At 42.2% G+C, this 21384-nt stretch overlaps 1 protein-coding gene across 2 annotated transcripts in view; it reads left to right on the forward strand.

Annotated features, from left to right (window-relative positions):
• Positions 1–21384, forward strand: part of FUT8 (fucosyltransferase 8) — a 173286-nt gene that overhangs the window by 117685 nt on the left and 34217 nt on the right. For both annotated transcript variants that reach the window (XM_063438912.1, XM_063438911.1), the window contains exon 3: positions 1429–1547. In XM_063438912.1, the coding sequence (XP_063294982.1) occupies positions 1429–1547 (119 nt within the window). The remainder of the gene's footprint in view (positions 1–1428; positions 1548–21384) is intronic.

The raw sequence follows: 21384 nt of genomic DNA on the forward strand, positions 1-21384 counted from the left end.
GAAAAACGTCGCCTGAGAGGGGATATGATAACATTATACAAATATATTCGGGGCCAATACAAACCATTGTGTGGAAATCTATTCACAAACCGGACTTTACATAGGACACAAGGCCATGCGTTTAGACTGGAAGAAAGAAGATTTCGTCTAAGGCAAAGGAAAGGTTTTTTTACTGTAAGAACAATCAGGATGTGGAATTCTCTGCCTGAAGAAGTGGTTTTATCAGAGTCCATACAGATGTTCAAACAGCTACTAGATGCATACTTGCAAAGACAGAATATTCAAGGATATAATCTTTCAATGTAGGGTAATAACTGCTTGATTCAAGGATAAATCTGACTGCCATTCTGGGGTCAATAAGGAATTTTTTGTCCTAGCTTGTTGCAAAATTGTGCTTCAAACTGGGGTTTGTTTGTTTTTTTTTCTCTTTTGGATCAACAGCAAAAAACAGGTGTGAGGAAGGCTGAACTTGATGGACGCAAGTCTCTTTTCAGCTATCTAACTATGTAACTATGTAACTATGTAGCAGGTAAAATACTACAACTTCCATGATGCTCTGGCAGCATCATGAAAGTTGTAGTTCTGTATCAAATGGGTATGTAACTTTTCGGTATCTCTGGTGGATAGGGTTATTAACACCAGGAGAATTTACTTGGAAATCACCTCCATATCAATCTATAGAAAGAATAGAACACAAACAGTATTATTCTCTAAACCTCAAATATCTGTGAACTGAAGAATGAAGAACACGTTTAACCCCTTAAGGACACATGACATGTGTGACATGTCGTGATTCCCTTTTATTCCAGAAGTTTGATCCCTAAGGGGTTAAGAATGCTTCCAGTTGGATTTCAGTTCATCAGTACATTTCAAAGCTTAATGAATAACCCTGGAGCTGTATATCTTAATTCTCAGCCAGGACTTATCGCAGAATCTTTGTTTGCTTTTGCAAGTCAAGACGGTCATGCCACATGCTTGATTCATTGTGCCAATAATCATTATATCAAAGTATTTAACCAAGAAAGATACGTGCAACTTCTTACTGGTACGTCAAAGTACGTCCAGGGTATACTGGTAACTATTACCCAACTTAACGGTACCCACGTTATTGACTTCCGATGGATGAAAGACAGAGTTGATTGCTCCAAAAATTTAACCTGTGAATGTGAGATATTGCATCTGTTTTGATTCTGTGCATCCAGCACAAAGATTTCCTGAAGCTATGGTAGACAGCCTTCCTAAATAAAGATTAATTTGGTTAGTCCTTTCAGATGAGATACTTCTGGTGCATTAACTATTTTCATTTCATTATGTAGAACACCAAAACATAGCCAGTGGATCGTAATTTAAATGATGACAACATAAAGAAAAAAATTGCATCTTCTATTTTTTTATTTTTTGTTTATATTATTTATATTTTTAATGAAGGATACCAGAGGGCCCAGCCGAACCAGGTGCCGCAGCAGGGAGAATACGAGCATTAGAGGAACAACTTTTAAAGGCCAAAGAGCAGATAGAGATGTATAAACAACAATCTAGCAGTGCTGGTAAGTAGTGATTCGAGTAATTATGAGAGAAGTATGTATTTATCACACTGAGCCAACAATTCTTGATTGCTTTAGTCACTGTAGATTAGTTCAGTTCAAACCGATCTTGTGCATACACCGAGTATGGACGTGGTGAACTCGCAGGCAAACTTTCTCAAGGAAAATGTGTTATTTTTAAGGATACGTTTTAAAAGGCAATTGTCACTTTCCAGAACTGTAATCCTGTTTAATAAACCCTTCATATTTAATAAATTTGTTTGTAAGGTATTCATAGAACTCAGAGGTTTCCCAACTGTTCTGATTTCGGTAGAACCGTCCAGTTTTTGGGTCCTATCCTGTCGTTCCCAACAAGCATATCATGAGTACCTCATTAGGTACATTTGCGCTTTGGTTAGGACACCAGGGACACTGCAGAGAACATTGACACTGTAGTCCCTGCAGGCATTGACCTCTCCGGGCTGTCCTGGGTGGATAGACCTACCAATCATTCAAGTAGACCTACCCCTATTAAGTGGCACCAGTAAATTGCTGTTTTAATTATTCTCCCTTTCCCTTCACTGTTAATCCTCTTTATTGATCGTGATGGGTTAGCAGATTGTTTTCCTCTGCACATCAGGATACTGTTTTCTGTCAGGTCACTGGTGATTTTACATATCACTATGTGTGCAGTCTCTCTTCATATACATAGCTCATAAGTTATGTCCGTATAGAAGCTATGTTTTATTTTTTTATTTTTAAAACACAATTTTCCCCAGCAATGACCACTCTTATGAAACCACTGTGTACAGTTGCAAGAAAAAGTATGTGAACCCTTTGGAATGATATGGATTTCTGCACAAATTGGTCATAAAATGTGATCTGATCATCCTCTAAGTCACAACAATAGACCATCACAGTCTGCTTAAACTAATAACACACAAAGAATGAAATGTTGCCATGTTTTTATTGAACACACCATGTAAACATTCACAGTGCAGGTGGAAAAAGTATGTAAACCCCTAGACTAATGACATCTCCAAGAGCTAATTGGACTGAGATGTCAGCCAACTGGAGTCCAATCAATGAGATGAGATGAGTCTATACAGATGTTTAAACTGCAATTGGATAAATACTTGCAAAAACATAACATACAGGGATATAATTTCTAATTAGTGGGGTAATAGCTGCTCTGACTGCTATTTTGGGGTCAGGAAGGATTTTTTTTCCTAGTTTGTTGCAAAATTGGAAGTGTTTCAGACTGGGTTTTTTGCCTTCTTTTGGATCAACAGCAAAAGCATATGTGAGGAAGGCTGAACTTGATGGACGCAAGTCTCTTTTCAGCTATGTAACTATGACTGCAAGAGCACAGTGCAGGCTGCTCAATGAGGTGAAGAAGAATCCTAACGTGTCAGCTAAAGACTTACAAAAGACACTGGCAATGCTAACTTCCCTGTTAGCGAATCTACAATATGTAAAACACTAAACAAGAATGGATTTCATGGGAGGATACCACAGAGGAAGCCACTGCTGTCCAAACAAAACATTGCTGCACGTTTACAGTTTGCACAAGAGCACCTGGATGTTCCACAGCAGTACTGGCAAAATATTCTGTGGACAGATGAAACCAAAGTTGAGTTGTTTGTAAGAAACACACAACACTATGTGTGGCGAAAAAGAGGCACAGCACACCAACATCCAAAACTCATCCCAACTGTGAAGTATGGTGGTGGGGGCATCATGGTTTGGGGCTGCTTTGCTGCGTCAGGGCCTGGACGGATTGCTATAATCGAAGGAAAAATGAATGCCCAAGTTTATCAAGACATTTTGCAGGAGAACTTAAGGCCGTCTGTCTACCAGCTGAAGCTCAACAGAAGATGGGTGTTGCAACAGGACAATAACCCAAAGCATAGAAGTAAATCAACAACAGAATGGCTTAAACAGAAGAAAATACGCATTCTGAAGTGGCCCAGTCAGAGTCCTGACCTCAACCCGATTGAGATGCTGTGGCATGACCTCAAGAAAGCGATTCACACCAGACATCCCAAGAATATTGCTGAACTGAAACTGTTCTGTTAAGAGGAATGGTCAAGAATTACTCCTGACCGTTGTGCACGTCTGATCTGCAACTACAGGAAACATTTGGTTGAAGTTATTGCTGCCAAAGAAGGTTTAACCAGTTGTTAAATCCAAGGGTTCACATACTTTTTCCACCTGCACTGTGAATGTTTACATGGTGTGTTCAATAAAAACATGGCAACATTTCATTCTTTGTGTGTTATTAGTTTAAGCAGACTGTGATTGTCTATTGTTGTGACTTAGATGATGATCAGATCACATTTTATGACCAATTTGTGCAGAAATCCATATCATTCCAAAGGGTTCACATACTTTTTCTTGCAACTGTATATGTTTGTCTCCCAATCTAAACCATATTAAGGGATTTAAAAAAAAAACTAAAAAAAAACTTTCTATTGGAACTAAAAACCTGTGCAGTGTCGCACTTGCACTTGTAACACATTTATTAATTTATTTATTCTTTCTGAGGGAAATCATGTAAAATTGCAAATTTTTCTTTAAGACCTATATATTTATATACATGTCAAAGCCTACTGGCAATATTGTTTACATATGTTATCCAGTATTTGAGGCACAGTAATTACTAGTTCAAACATGTGAAACCTGTAGCCTTTAATTACTACCTCCGTGCAACTAGCAATTATAATCTTACAAGGTTAATAATATCCCTTATGGACAATTTGTAAGAAAAGAAAAAAAAAAAATAGCTGCAAAGAAAAAAAATCATTAGTATAACAAAGTAATATTATTTGAAAAACAAAGTGGGTCATACATACATTGGATATTGGAGCTTATACATTGTAGAAGATAAAAAAATAAAATCATTAACAAGTCGAATTCTGCAACCTTCAGATTAATGTTATTTCAGCAATATTGGGACTGCAGCCTCACATACAGGTGTAGCTCATAGCTCTGCTCTATAAAATATAGAAACATAGAGTATGTAAAGGTTCAATGTATGTAACACATTTATTATTATTATTATTATTATTATTGCCATTTATATAGCGCCAACAGATTCCGTAGCGCTTTACAATATTTTGAGAGGGGGGATGTAACAATAAATAGGACAAAGAAAACTTACAAGAACAATAGGCTGAAGAGGACCCTGCTCAAATGAGCTTACAGTCTATAGGAGGTGGGGTATTAGAAACATTAGGATAGGAAATATCAAGTAGGAGTGAAGCAGAGCTGGAGGAGAGAGCAAAGCACTGTCCCATAGGAGAGAGCAAGAGACAGGTATGTAAGGGAGAGATTACTCTGGGAGGCCATATGCTTTCCTGAAGAGATGGGTTTTAAGGCCCTTCTTAAATGATTGAAGACTAGGGGAGAGTCTGATGGCAGTAGGCAAGTTATTCCATAGGAGAGGAGCCACCCGTGAGAAGTCCTGCAAGCGCGAGTTGGCCGTACGGGTGCGAGCAGCGGTCAAGAGGTGGTCACGGGCAGAGCGGAGGGTACGAGGAGGGGCATACTTCTGGATCAGTGAAGAGATATGAGGGGCTGGAATTGTTCAGTGCTTTGAATGTATGGGTTAGCACTTTGAATTAAATCCTATAGGATACAGGGAGCCAATGTAAGGACTGGCAGAGGGGTTAGGTGTGAGAGGACCGACTGGAGAGGAAAATCAGTCTAGCTGCAGCATTCATTACAGACTGTAGCGGGGCAATACGGCTTTTGGGGAGGCCAATCAGGAGAGGGTTACAGTAATCCATGCGGGAAATTACTAAAGCATGGACAAGCTCCTTGGTAGCATCTTGCGTAAGAAAGGGGCGGATGCGGGCTATGTTTTTGAGTTGGAACCTACAGGACTTGGCAACAAACTGGATGTGAGACTCAAAGGTGAGACCCGAGTCAAGTATGACGCCAAGACAGCGCGCTTGTAGGGATGGACTTATGTGGATATCACTGACTTGAAGGGAGAGCGAGAGAGGAGGATCAGTATTAGGAGGAGGAAAGACAAGAAGTTCAGTTTTAGAGATGTTAAGTTTGAGAAAGCGTGACGACATCCAGTCAGAGATGGAAGAGAGGCAAGCAGTGACACGTTGCAGGACGGCAGGGGAGAGGTCCGGTGAGGAGAGGTATATCTGAGTGTCATCAGCGTACAGGTGGTAGTTGAATCCAAAAGAGGCAATAAGTTTTCCAAGAGAGGCAGTATAAAGAGAAAATAGAAGGGGGACCAAGGACAGAGCCTTGGGGAACTCCAACTGAGACAGGGCGAGGGGAGGAGGTATCCTTGGAAAAGGAGACACTAAATGAGCGTTGGGAGAGATAGGAGGAAAACCAAGAGAGGACAGAGTCACAGAGACCGAGTGATTGAAGAGTTTCAAGGAGGAGAGCATGATCAACTGTGTCAAAGGCAGCAGAGAGGTCAAGGAGAATTAATATGGAGTAGTGACCTTTGGATTTAGCGGAGATTAGGTCATTAGTCACTTTGATAAGAGCGGTCTCGGTAGAGTGGAGAGGGCGGAAGCCAGACTGAAGAGGGTCAAGGAGAGAGTTGGAATTAAGGAAGTGAGACACACGGGTAAAGACAAGTCTTTCCAAGAGCTTTGATGAGTAAGGGAGCAGGGATATGGGACGATAGTTAGAGGGGGAGGACGGGTCAAGAGATGTTTTTTTCAGGATAGGTATTACAGTGGTATGTCAGCAGGAACAGTGCCAGAAGAGAGAGAGCAGTTAAAGATGTGTGTTAGGATAGGCACAAGACAAGGAGAGAGAGATCTGATGAGGTGAGATGGGACAGGATCGAGTGGCAAGTGGTGTGGGGCGAGAGGAATGGAGAAGCGCAGCCACCTCTTGTTCAGTAGCTGGGGAGAAAGTATGAAGGGTAGGGAAGGCATGATTTATGTGTGGTTGAGAAAGAGAACGGCAAGGAGGGGAGAATTGTTTCCTTAGCTGTTCAATCTTGTCAGTAAAGTAACATGCAAAGCTATTAGCTGTAAGGTTAGTTTGGGGGGTGGCCACAGCAGGGCGGAGAAGGGAATTAAAAGTGTCAAAGAGACGTCTGGGATTGCGGGAGCATGAACTAATGAGAGAGGAAAAGTAGGACTGTTTGGCGAGGGCAAGGGCTGCGCTGTATGAAAGCAACATGAATCTATAATGAAGATAGTCTGCCTGGGTGCGGGACTTCCTCCAGGAGCGTTCAACACAGCGGGAGCAACTCTGCAGATAGAGTGTTGATTTATTATGCCAAGGTTGGGGTCGTGTTCTCATCGAGGTGCATGTTTGGAGTGGGGCTGCAGTGTTCAAGGCAGATGTGAGGTTACAAAAGGGCTCACCATTAAGGGCTTGCAGTAAAAAAAAAAAAAAAAAATACATTAAAGAATTCACTATATGATATACAACCGAGGTGTGGAAATGAATTTGCCTATGCACCCCACATCTGCCCCTATACCCTTACCACCTCTCTTCCCCAGATTTTAGTTGGTCCTTGCAGCCAAAGCACCTCTAGTGCCTGTCTATGCATTTCTCCAGTCACCATTCGTATATATTCAGCATCTCTTCTCAGAAAGTACTTCTGTTGCTTCTAGAACAGTCTAGATTTTTTTTTATTTTTTTTAGGTTTTTCTAATTGTCTGTCTGTACAGCTGTTTTTGTCTTGGGCATGAGGATGTAATTTTGTAACACCTGGATGCATTGTTTGGTTATTTAGAAACCGTTTTACAAACTATTTTGATTTCTCTAATTTTCAAGTATGTCCTGTAACAAACAAAAACAAGCAATGGTATAGGAATACGTGTTTTCTACATCTGTAATCAAATAGTGCAGTTATCAGTTGTTGTACAATTTGTTTTTAAAGGAACACTATAGTCACCTAAATTACTTCAGCTAAATAAAGCAATTTTAGTTTATAGATCATCCCCCTGCAATTTCACTGCTCAATTCACTGTCATTTAGGAGTTAAATCACTTTGTTTCTGTTTATGCAGCCCTAGCCACACCTCCCCTGGCTATGATTGACAGAGCCTGCATGAAAAAAAAACTGGTTTCACTTTCAAACAGATGTAATTTACCTTAAATAATTGTATCTCAATCTCTAAATTGAACTTTAATCACATACAGGAGGCTGTACAGGAAGTGTTTATGGAAGGCTGTGCAAGTCACATGCAGGGAGGTGTGACTAGGGTTCATAAACAAAGGGATTTAACTTCTAAATGGCAGAGGATTGAGCAGTGAGGCTGCAGGGGCATGTTCTATACACCAAAACTGCTTCATTAAGCTAAAGTTGTTCAGGTGACTATAGTGTCCCTTTAAGCCATAAGATTCTAGACAAGTGTTTTCTCCTAAACAATTAGACTGTGTGGCTTATATTTTACTGATACAACGTCTAAAGAAGAGGTCATGGTCTAGCAACAACAAACAAAAAAGATATGCATATGAGTTAACTTGGGTCAAGTCGCAATTCATTTTATTGTTGCTAAACTATAGACTTTTTTTTTCTTCTTTTTTGTGTGTGTGTGTGTGTGTGTAGTGCAATAACAATATCATAGGCAAGTGTTAACCAGAGTATATGATACATGCCATGATTTGTGCACAATTGTATATTATATAATGCTCAACCAACAGCTTATCTATAGTAAAAGAATATATCATGAGATAAAAGCAGACACAAGACACGTAATAAAATACTGATTGTGTTGCAGCTGCAGGACATTGTGATATATAACAATACCTCCTTTTATCGATTTAAAGACATACGTTTATGTAGGCCGTCTATTGGTGCCAGGGAGAGGTCCTGTTATGGTCAATCTGCTTCATAACAGTTTAACAAAAAAAGGGGGGGTTCAGCCAGGGATGTATTTACCACAAGGCAAACAAGGCATTTGCCTAGGGCGGCACTTTCAGCCACCCGAAGCTCCCAAACAAATGCCTTGTTTTCCTCATGTCCTAGGGCTGTCTTACTTAGGGCCCTGAGGTGTTAAACTACTAATATTCTAGCCCGGCGGCAATGAAGCGGTGTCCTCCACTCTTCTTGCTCTCTCACGCTCTGTGAGTCTATGAGTGAGTGTAGCTGTCAGTGCATGTGGAGCTGTCAATGTGTGTCTGTGAGTGAGTGACAGTGTGTGTCTGTCAGAGTGTGTCAAATCAGTGAGGATGGGTATGTCTGTGAGTGTGTGTCTGTCATTTTATGTGTATCTGAGAGTGTGTGTGTCTGTCAGTGAGTGGGTGTGTCAGTGAAAGTGTGTGTTTTAAACAGTGTGTGTGGTCCAATGACCGTGTATCTGCAATTGAGTGTATGTCATTGTATGTATCAATGATGGACTGTGCCTCTCAGTTGAAAAAGTGGCCTTGACAACAATTGGGGGGGGGGGGGGGGTAAATTAACATTTGGGGAGTGCCCAAATTTAGTTGTGCCTAGGGCAGCTCAAATCCAAAACAAACCACTGGGTTCAGCACCCAAAGCCTCAAATGGTGTTCAGAGTGTCCTTTTTTTATAATTCTTTATTAAAATCAGACCATGACACTAATAATAATACCAAAGTATTTAACCAGGAAAGGTACATTCAGATTAAGTATGTCCTGGGGATGTTACCATAGCCCAACACCAGGGGTTGTTACAATACCATAACATTTACTATATTTTTGGGGCTATAGGCCCCCTTTCTCCCCCCCCCCCCCCCCCCTCCCCCCCCCTATATTCATAGTGTCACTCTGTGCAGTGTCTGGGTGAGGACAGGAGGGAGTCGCATTGTGTGTACCCAGTCTGACAGGAAGCTTCTGGTCAGGCTGCGAAGAGGATAAAGAAAATCCTCTACTATGGTCTGCGAGTCCACGCTACAAATAGAGGTGTCTATCACAAAAGTAGGAACTTTGGTGCTGACAGATTTTGTTAGTTTTAAAAAAACTCCTAATCTAGGCAAAACATAATGGAGGTTTAGTTCCATTAGATGATCATATATTGTATAAGCCTGCCACAACGTCAATGTACCCTATCTTTGGCAGGTCCTATTCTACAACCAAATGTCTGCTAAATGAGCTACTTACCTTTTGTTACCTTTTGGCAGCAAGGGGGCCTCCGGTGGGCTGTCAACTGAATCTGCCCTTTGCTAAATGCCCCGTTCTGGTCTTTGACCAGATGGAAACATTTTCCAATTCTGCAGAGTGAGCAGCCCAATGTCATGGAAGGAGAGTGATATATTGTAGTGCAGGCTTTGCTATCCGCAAAATTATTTAAAATGGGATTTGTTTGCAATGAATGAAGTTCATTTGAATATAATGTGTCTGTGTGTGTGTATATGTATATGTATGTATGTGTATATATATGTATATGTATGTATATATATATATATATAGGATTATACGTATTAGTCCAGCTTGTATGTATATATATATATATATGGCCTGACATGAAAGAGCGATAAGAAGCATTAAATGGGGGTGGGGGATAAAGTACACTTAAGATGGATTAGACATTCAATTAGTTATTTTTCTTCTAAATTTCTCCTAAAAGTACATTGTGAGTCTTCTACTCAAAATAATACGATACACAAGAGAAAATACCGAATTCCATTTCCCATTTTATAGTTTGTAACAGAAAAGGAAGTATAAGCATAGTCAAGTGGTAGCATAAGAGCTATTGTTAAAAAGTTGAAGAAAGTTGGATTGTAGTGGTCAACCGATACCTGCACAGTTAAACAAGAACACATTTCCCCAAAGTTTTGGATATGATTCTGCAGTTGGATAGCCATGATATTGTGTTAGTATACGTCCGAAGAGCTCTGTAGGTAAATAGGTAGGTAAAGACAATCTGTTTTCTCTATCCTTCTATAGAATTTTGTTTTGTTTTGAAACCTGCTTGATGAGTCGATTCTAAAATTCATAGATTACAAGACTATTTTTTACTTCAGGCAGAGAATACTACAGAAACTTTTTTACTAGAAGTAGTCTTCAGCAGATTCAACGCCAATAACCTAAAAGAAAATCCCTCCTGAAAACTGCATACTGTAGATATCTATGGTAGGGGGCCCACCAGGTTTCTTATTATTTCTGAGCCTCTTGTATACACATTCCTTGGGAATATCTCTCATAAAAGAGGTTCGAGAAAGGCCAAGAGGGTTGACTCTACGCTGAAGAACACAGTTTAAAAAAAAAAAAAGAAGTTGTAATGCACATTTCAGGATGGGAGATGCTTAAACATTAATGAAATTCCTGAACACCCTTTTTTGCCACAAAGAAAAATATTATGAAAACTAGTCTCCTAATTTGGAAAAAGCCCGTCTGATACTACTTAAAAAATGTTGGAATGCCTCAGGCTTAGATTGACCACTTCAGTATTCTGAACTGTGACGAGTCCAGATGTTTTTTTGTTTTTTAGATTCTCAGTCACTTCTCAAAGGTCATCGAGGGACACAGAGCGGCATTGTCCTATATAGATAATCAGCAGGAACAAAGCACAAGCCCTTAATCAAATATAGAGGACTGATTATGTATTTGTACTAAACCTATGGTCAAGTTTTATAGTGTTTTTAACAGAACACATGTAGATCCTTGAGAATGACATTTGAATAATAACGTTTTTTTTTTTTTAGATAAACCAAGTCTGAGATAGACCTAATGGTAACTTGGTAGCAACAACATTCCGCTATCAAGTTTCTCTTGTGCAGATTCTGTGTCAGGGCTTCGCCTTTCCTTGCTAATACAAAAGTAATGATAGGACAGGATAATTATTTCGTGACGATTACATTTTCAAAAGAGTGGAGATCTTCCCAATGAATGCAACTATTCACCTTTTCTCAAGATAACCTTTCCATTTCTGAAATATGCCTCACGCAAATGGAAAAAGAAAAATCCACTACCGTCATGAGAAAAATAAACACAAGTAAACAAAACATAAAATCTATTATGGTAAAACAAACAATACAAGAAGAATAAAGTTGCTTTATCTTTGGGTATGAAATAGAGTTCCAAATACGTGGCCAGTCACTCCAGAGTAAACACTCTCTTGCCTAATCTGGCAGATGGAAAGAAGAAAACAAAACCCAATCTAGTTTTTTGAGCACCCTTGCATTCTTAAAGGACCACTATAGGCACCCAGACCACTTCAGCTTAATGAAGTGGTCTGGGTGCCAGGTCCATCTAGGGTTAACCCTGCCTGCTGTAAACATAGCAGTTTCAGAGAAACTGCTATGTTTACATTAGGGTTAATCCAGCCTCTAGTGGCTGTCTCATTGACAGCCGCTAGAGGCGCTTCCGCGCTCCTCACTACAATGAGAAGACGCCAGCGTCCATAGGAAAGCATTGAGAAATGTTTTCCTATGGACTGACTGAATGCGCGCGCGGCTCTTGCCGCGCATGCGCATTCGTCGGAAGAGGGAGGAGAGTCCCCAGCACCGAAGGAGCCCGGCGCTGGAGAAAGGTAAGATTTTAACCCCTTCCAAACGAGTTTGTTTTCCTGGCACTATAGTGGTCCTTTAATTCTTTAACTTATTAAGGGCCAGTGGCGAGATGAAGTCATTCAAATGTTTACATGTGACATGTCATTGGTCTTTAGGTTTTAAGCATGTAATCTCTACTTTAAGGCAACATTTCCACAATAATGTGCTTTAGTGATGAAGATATTTAAAATTATTTGTATAGTGCCAACATATTCTACTGTGGTTTACAGTAATTAAACAAGAAAGAAACATTAGTTCTAACAAAACATGTTGGACATATGGGAACAGTAGATGAAGAGGCCCTGCCCATATGACCGTTCAATCTAAAAATGTTTCAGGGGGGCGTGGCCTGACACTTGAACCGTATGGAGGCATCTCTCTAGAGCTCCCGAGGTTCAAGCTTTACGGGGCAAAAATAACTTCCCAAGCTACTGATCAACCCTGCTGCCGAGCTCCCAGTGCAGAAATGTCCCAGCGACACATATCGAACACCAAAACGCCCACGGGATGTAGATGCGGACAGGTGACAAAGTCCTCTAAAGCAATATCTAAACTGATTGGGAAATATGGTCTCTACGATGGGTGGAGAACCTTACACTTGATTGCCTTAACGTTCCAGATCTGGAACAAAAACAGAAACCAGCCACTAATTGGACTATCCATCCTTGGTATCCAGACACAATCTGCCCTGGTCCTCACACTTTTCTTACATACAGTTAATGTCTTTCCTAGCTAGACATCTCAGACCAGGTACCACACTCTCTCCACAACTACTACGCTTACGAAATGGGAAGAACTGTGCATAAATGAACAGATGCCACCTTTTGTGTAAACCCATCTCCATGTGCTACAAACTTGTCTCAGACCATATCATTCTCTAAATCTATACCTGCGGAGCAATGTCACACAGATCTACAACACACATTCTCCCAGAAACAATGGGAATTGGTTTTTAAACTAAACCACCAGCTGATCAAATTAACCACCCTTCAAGAACAACATTATTAGACACTGTTCCGTTGGTATATGGTACCCAGTAGACTTCACAGGATATTCCCCCAAACATCCGCCACCTGTTGGCTTGACTAGCCTAGGCACCTCCTACATAGTTTTCATATTTACATCCATGCCGTACAACTAATATTGTCATTATACCAAATACGTACATGCAACACTACCTTTAATGCTTGGATTATGTACCCACTGTTATTATGCATATGTGACAATTTGTACCTATATGCTTCCCCTGCCCCTTTTTTCCTTTCTGTACCCCCTCACCCCACCTTTTTTGAAAATCAATCAAACTTTATAAAAAAAAAAGTATATTTCAGTTAAAACCTTTAAAGGAACATAGTGTTAGTATTACAAACCTGTATTCCCAACGCCTATAGTGCTTTAGTTTTAGGCGTCTCCCTCCCAAAATCTAATTAAAGAATGGAAAATAAATATTTTACTCACTTTTTTTTCTTCTATAGTAAAGATCAGCCCGTGAAGCTGCTTAGTCTGCCTCCCATGATGTCGCACTGACTCTTCTTGCCCAATAATCTTCATAGAGGATTATATTATGACTAAAAGCACATGCACAGCCAGCGATGCTCACCTCAAGGCAAGTGGAAGTTAGCTGTGAGAACAGAGTTTGACTTGTTCCTCACAGCTGAAGTGCCCCTAGTGGCTTTCAGGATGATTGTATTGATCCCGGCAATGTAACCATTGCCGTTATCTGTTCCTAGAGGGATATCCACTACATCACACTGATGAGGCCAAAAGAAGTCTGAAACGATTGTCTCAGGTTGATGTGTATCTCATGCAGAGAGAACATGCCTGCATTTTTCAGTTCTGGACTGATCATTATGATATGCTTCAGAATAAGTTCTCTCTGTAATGGCATAAATGAGCAAACTATTTTGAGACTTGAACGGGGATTTACCGAAGGACAAGCTAATGAGTTTCTCTAAGCTTTTTGTCCGTTCTCAGAGTTCTCATATTATTTATTTTTACTACATGTTTTACATTGCAAGGTTAAAACTAAAGGACCACTGTGCTTTAATCATATGACACATCAATAAGGTATCCGCAGCAGCAGAAATGGTCCTGATTTCACAGTGAAACTATATAATTTGGTGTGCAAATATGCCTTGATGGGATACTCCAGGCACCAACTTAAAGGGATCCTATAGTGACAGGAAAACAAAGCTGTTTTCCTGGCATTATAGGGTTAATAGATCCCCCCGCCCCCTCCCTCGTTTAAAACCCCTTCAGCCACTTACCTGAATCTAGCGCCAGTGTCCCTTGGTGCTGGTTGGGGCTCCGCCCACACTCCTCCCTCCGCCAACGAAAGAGTCACTGGGGGCACATTGCAGCTCTAAGTGCAAAAGGGTCACAGCACCCAGACAACTTCATATTAGCTGAAGTAGTCTGGGTGCCAACAGGGTCCCTTTAACTGTTATGCAATGTTTTTTTTTGTTTGTTTTTTTTGTAAATAATAACCAATATTTTTATGCTCGCTTACATTTTCAGCTTATGAAAAAAATTATTTCAGCCTGCTTTTTCACATTTTCTCTTCTATCCCTACTCTAAAAATACTTCTCTCTTGTTGGTTACTGTATCTGGGTTCAGGGCCGCCATCAGGTGGTGACAACCATGACGGCCGGGCAGGCCCCCACGTGTAGCGGCGGAACTGCCGCCTGTGCAGCTGCACAGGGGCCTGTACCCTGATAGGGCCCATTGGGTGGCCCAAGCATTTATAGCCACCCGGTGGGCCCTATATCTTTAGGGGCCCAGTCAGCGCTGCGTCTTTAAAAATGTCAGCTGCAAGTAGTGCTGGGAGGAAGTGGCGTCCGGTCACTTCCTCCCAGCTCCCTCCCCTTGGGAGGGGAGAGAGGCTGGCCACGAGGACTGGAGAACCCACACCGACTCCCATCAGCCCCAGCCACCCTTCTGCATGGAAAAGGTAAGAAACATTAGCTATGTTTGTGTGTATGTATTATGCATGTGTATGTATGTCTTGCTGTCTGTATGTCTCTCTCTGTGTATGTATGTATGTATGTTCATGTCTTTGTATGTATGTCTGTCTGTGTGTATGAATGTCAGTATGTATTATTATTATTATTGCCTTTTATATAGCGCCAACAGATTCCGTAGCGCTTTACAATATTATGAGAGGGGGATTTAATTACAAATGGGACAATTAGAATTCTGGTTCTTGCTTTCAAATCTCTACATAATGCTGCTCCCACCTATTTATCCACCCTTATACACAAGTATGTCCTGTCTAGGCCCTTACGATCTGCTGAAGACTTACGTCTATCTTCTGTCCATACTCCCACCTCTGATGCTCGCCTTCAAGATTTCTCGAGGGTGGCACCGTTCCAGTGGAACTCGCTTCCCTCCTCCGTTAGATTCTCACCCAGTCTCCACTCCTTCAAAAAGTTGTTAGAAACCCACTTCTTCATAAAAGCGTATCAATTGAACTGTTAATAGCCCCCAACTGATTCCTCTTCTGCAACTGTCACTTGTCTAATACTATCCTTACCTTTTTTTTTGTAAATCTTTCTTTTATTATGGCATATGCGTCATGGGATACAGAATAAAAAAGGGGAGGCAGTATGGGTTAACATAGGTTAAAGATAACGAGAAGGTATGTATTGCACTCAGAGAAAAGATTGCCATATATTTTTTATTTTTTTTTAAGTTGTAAAGCGTCATTTAAACAATATAATAATACAAGTATGTTGACTGTAGTGGATCAAATTAGTATAACAAGAATAATGAATGCTTAACAGTGCCAATATATTAGGCAGATTTATCCAAGCAATAACAATCTATGTGAGAACACCTATGGTAGCAGTCTCTTGACCGTGTTAGCTCTCAGGGTTAAATATACAAATAGACATTTCATGAGTTAGCATAAACATGTAAACCTGTCTGTGGTGCTGTGTCATGAAGGAGAATGTGTCTGACAGTAGTTACTTAACCCTTAATGTATTTTTAAGGTTCCAAAAGGCTGTCTAATGTTTGTATGAGAAGCGAGTATACGACTGACTACTCTCTACCGAAGAATCTAAAGTCATGTGTTGTGTCCAGAGGCTCATAAATGTGCCACGCTAGGCGAGTAAAATAAACCAAACATTTGTAGCGAGTGGGAACTAGCTAATTACGCATATCTAGGCTGGAGGATAAATTATCCCGTGTCAAAAAGGCTAAGCAAGCAGATTCAACTGTAGTTGGCCGGTCCCAGATATGAGTCTACAGGCCGCAATAGAAATGATAAAGCATAAAATTACAATAGGGTCTCAACTTTGGTTGGTGTAAGGGTAGTAGTTAGATGCAGGTATTATACACAAGCATGTCACAACTTAATTAGATGTAACTACTAGACACTACCATGAAACCATGTGTTATATGCGTCCGCTGGTGAAAGTTCAGTATGGGGTGTTCATGCCTGTCATTTGAGCCAGGCCCCCGAGAGTCATTGGTAGTACGCGGTATAAACCGGACTGCCAGTCCAGAAGGCTGATTTAGCCGATGCCGCTGCTGGGTATGGTCAGTAGAGTGAAATGTACGGCCCCATCGACTAGGGAGTACCTCAGGGCTGCAGCTTTATGCGGGTTGATGGCGGCCGCCCTCCGGCCCCAGGTCTTCACAAAGGCCTGCACCTGCGTTCCACCGACTCGGTTGCTCATGGAGGCCGGGTCGACCCGTCGTCGGGCGCCTTGTGAGGCCTGGGTGTTCAGCCGCCGCCAGCGGCGGGCAGGCCTCCGGCGGTGTGTGGTCGGTGCCTCGGAGTTTGACTCCCTGTGGCCTTCAACCTGGGAAGGCATTGTGGGCGGTCCACGGTAGCGACCTCCGGTATATGTCGGAAGCATTGGATGGTTCGTCGTGGTAGTTTGGTACCGCATCTCTGCCGCTGTGCGTGTTGCTTTGGGCCCTTGGGTAGGCCTTTAGGTCTGGCTAGGCGATTATGAGCCGGGCTTCGTTGGCTGGTCCAAGGTAAGGACGTCGCCTTGTTAGGGCTTGTGTTACCCTTCCTGTGACTGACACCCGTAGTTGCCAGGGGTGTGCACGCTGGTTTGGTCTGTATAGCATTCGTTGTGCTCTGCGCCCTTTCCGAGATCCGAGCCCAGAAGGCATCAAGGATTTCGTCCCACTTAGTCAGCGCGGTGTTTGTCGAGTTGCCCACTGCCTCTATGCTTGCTGGCTGGTGAGTGGCGTCCGCCATTTTGGAGTCAGGGACTCCTGATGTGGGTAGTCTCTGGGACGTGAGTGTCCGCGGTGAGTATGCTGTGTGTGCCGGGATAACCCCCACCGGCGGGGGGGGGAGGGGGGAGGAAAGCTAGTGGATGGTTCCCCGCTGTTTTCGTGTCGGCCTTCAGACTGGTCAGAACTTCCCCGCGATGGCGATCCAAAACTACCGAACAGATCTTAGTGATTTTTGGATATATTGTTCGCCCAGATCCAGGCTGTGGGGTTTCCATGTATTTTGGGTTGGTTAAGAAATTATAGATTTTTCTGTCCCTGAGAGGTAATCTAATTATTGATGCGTATTTCGATAATTGTCTCTCAGGCACAGAGGATCATAGGGGGATCCTGTTTTTCTGTGTTAGGGTTTTTTTGCATAAAAAGCCTTGTGTGGCTCCAAATAAACCAGTCTTTTCCCAGCATTAAGCCTTGGCTCATGTGTGGGGGGTTATGCAACACCAGCGATTACCTTTTGGGATTATTTCTGTTCTTGTATTGGGAAAGGGGCATCCGTGGTGTACATATGATTGGCTTAGCTGTTTCCTTGAATGGGCAAGACTAAAGATTGATAAGGTTTGGACGTGGGATTAGCACAGGTAAGAGTATATATTTTTTGTGTACGTGTGTGTGTGTGTGTATATATGTGTATATGTATGTATATGTATATATATATATATATATATATATATATATATATAATATTTTATGTTATGTGTATTCTACATGGGTGTTACTTCTACTCTGCTATACTTTCTCTTTAAAGATTTCAACTTTACATTCCTACCAATCCAAGAAGAGGCAGTAAATCAGTAAATGTGTTATTGTACATCTTCACTCAGTATCAATGTTTGTTGATAAAGGTATTGGCTAGGGAAATGCAAAATGAGGCTTTAGGTGTCTAACTTTAACCTCTGTATCTATTTGTCCAAGTATTTTGCACAGATATTTAAAAAGCAGAAATTGCAAAGAAACCTTAAATAGCACAGCACGGCTTAATGGACAGAACGTAAGTTGAGTTTAGTTATCGACTTTCTAATAAATATATATATATATATATATATATATATATATATATATATATATACTTTCTAATATATATAATCTTAAAAACATTTGCTGAGCTTCCTGTTGACGTGTTCATCTGTGTTATTTGGTAAAAAAAAAAAGCATACACTGCAGGTTTGTGAGGGAGACAGGGTTAGGAAATGTGGGCTTATGGAAAAACATTACAGAAGATAAATTTGCTTCCCTGCAGATAATGTGGAGATATATGACATGCACGCAGGCACAAACAACAGAGCAAACGCTCCGCCATCCAGTGATCTAACTTGTTATGCTTTTATTCAGGCCCCGTGGAAAATGCTATAACAATATTTCAACAACTTGTCTGGGGCTTTGTCATGCCTGATTATAGAGTGCAGCATTTAAATTGTGTAAATTATATAATTGCAAACTGGTGGATAGCTTAAAAGGACTCTCCAGGCAACCTAGTTCCAGCGCCAGGAGCCACGTGAAGCCGCGCCCCCTATTTCGTCAAAGTGACGACATAGGCGGGCGCGAGCAGGGAACAATCAGACGCTTCCATTTGGAAGCGTCATTGCTCCCTTGTGCGCATGCGCGGCTTTGCCGCACATGCACACATACTTCAGAGGGTGGCATTCATGCCGCCCTCTGAAGTCCTGAGGGCACTACCGCGCGCGTGCGCAGCCGCGAGCAGAGCTGACTGACAGCTCAGCTCGCGGTCTTTGCCCGCCCCCCTCCTCTGCTGACAGCCTGGAGAGAGAAGGCGCGCACACAGTGCCTTCTCTCTCCTGCACTCGGCAGACGTATCTTAATACGTCTGACGTGTACAGGGCCTTTTTAGGGCCCTACATGATAGGAAGTCCCTCTGGTGGCCGTCTGAGTGACGGCCACTGGAGGTATTCCTATCAATCAATGTAAACTCTGTATTTTCTCTGAAAATACAGTGTTTACATTAGATTGCCTGCAGGGAGCTATAGATCTCACCTGAACAAATATACTAAGCTGTAGTTGTTCAGGTGACTATAGTGTCCCTTTAATGAGTGAATCACAAAACATGGTGTAGACCTACAACTATAATCCAGCATTAGATTTTGATGTTTATCAGAACTATTGATCAATACATTACGTCTGTGTATAAGTCAAATAGGTAAACAGACCTTTTAAAAAAATGTAGAACATTAAAGGGCGATTATATATAACATGCACATTTAATCTTGCATGACAAGATGCTGTTATTCCAATAAACCTTATTCTTCCAATACATTGTTTACACAAATCTAATTATTTGGTTTATAGCACGTGCCAAATACTAGCTGTGTGCGAAAATATGAAATTTTTAAAATTTTTCGAATTAAAGGGACCCAGACCACTTCATCTCATTGAAGTGGTCTGGGTGCCATATCCCTCTTCCCTTAACCCTGCAATGTAAAACATTGCAATTTTAGAGAAACTACAATGTTTACATTGCAGTGTTAAGACTGCCTTTGGTGGCTGTCTTCCACAGAGCCACTAGAGGCACCTTCTGCAGTTTCACAGAGTATAACTTATTGCTCTGCATGAGGACGTCCAACTTTTTTTAAAGACCCATTAGGAAAACTTTGACATCCGACTTTTTAAATTAACCCTATGGGAAGGCCTAACGCATGCACCATACATGTTCATTAGGGTCCCCACATTGGCTTATATTGGAGATCGGGTAATTTATTTTTTTTTTTTTTTTTTGCTAAACCAGACCCATGAGGGCTCATATTCCTTTGGTATTGTGGACTGCATGTTACTTACATTGGAGCACCCATGAATGGAATATTGAATTCATGTAAAATTATAAATATCCATAAATATAAAATGGGGCAGGCACCCAGCACACTGTATCGTAACAAGTTAAATGGGTACTATAGGCATCAAAAAAACTTTAGCTTGGGGCGGGGCCTGACTGTCATGGAGGGTAGACGTGCCTTGCTGGAGCTCCTCGCTAATCTTGGCTATTAAGGCTTCTACTGACCACAAACGGCTCCAAAACAAGACAACAAAGAGATTTACTGGCCCTCAGTCCTCACGGGAAACCGGTGAAGCGGCCCATGAGCAGACAACAGAAAGACGGTCAGGCCTGTGAGAGTATGCGGCCTAGCACACGCCGGGCGGGAGAGGCGGCCGATCTCCCAGCCTGGAGATGCCTGGTACCCGTTTGCTGCTTGCGGGCACGCCGCAACCCCCCCCCCTGGACCGGTGGGGGTGATCCGGGTCCACCTATGGGGAGCCTCCCTGGCATGGCGGCAACAACTGGGAAGTTAGCCGGAGAACCGAGTGGCCCACCTAAAATGGTGGAGACCATGCAGACCTCAAACAGCCATGAGGTGAAACACGACTACGTGTCCAACCTGGACCGAATATTCAGTAACTTCTGGTTACAACTCGAGCAAAAACTGCTACAGAGTGCCCCAACACTCCTGGACAGCCACTCACCTCGACAGCTGCCACTCGATCCACAGCACCAGCTTGCAGCCCCTGCGGGGAACAGAGCCGTGAAATGGCGGCGGAGGGACAAGCACCTCTCACCCCCACACATGGCAGCAAAGCGGAGGGAACCACCGCAACCAAGCACGGCACACAGACGGCTCCAAGCACGCAAACGATCTCTGGGATGGTACACTTCTGGCAACAACAGCCACAAGCACGAAGAACACCCAGAGGCAGTGGACAGATTAAGGGACTCAGCTACTTGTCTAACGGCGGGAGGCAGAAGCATGCAGGCATCCGTGGCAGGCGACGACCTCACACACTGAAAAGAGGACTCAAGTTTCCCACTGACAGCAGCCTGCCAACAACGGGCATCGGCTAAGCAGACCTAGGCACAGGTCCATCCATGGCAAAGTCTATCTTAGCTGTGAAAGGCAAGAATTTTAATCGCTCACTCCTACTCCCACTTTGTACGAACTAAGGTGGTAACCATCTTCTGGACATCACTCACTTATTCTTAGCAGCCCACGTTATTTTTATAATTTTGATTTCCACCCATTTCATTGCTGTATTGTTTATCCTAGGGCTTAGCTTGCATGTCTTTAATCTTGCATATTAACTAAAGTACTAGCCTCTCTTACTGGCACCCTCCCCATTGCTGTAGAGCTACCCCGGCGGTGATAGTCGAGA

The sequence above is a fragment of the Pelobates fuscus genome, chromosome 13, assembly GCF_036172605.1.
Source record: "Pelobates fuscus isolate aPelFus1 chromosome 13, aPelFus1.pri, whole genome shotgun sequence".
In the NCBI taxonomy this organism is placed as follows: Eukaryota; Metazoa; Chordata; class Amphibia; order Anura; family Pelobatidae; genus Pelobates; species Pelobates fuscus.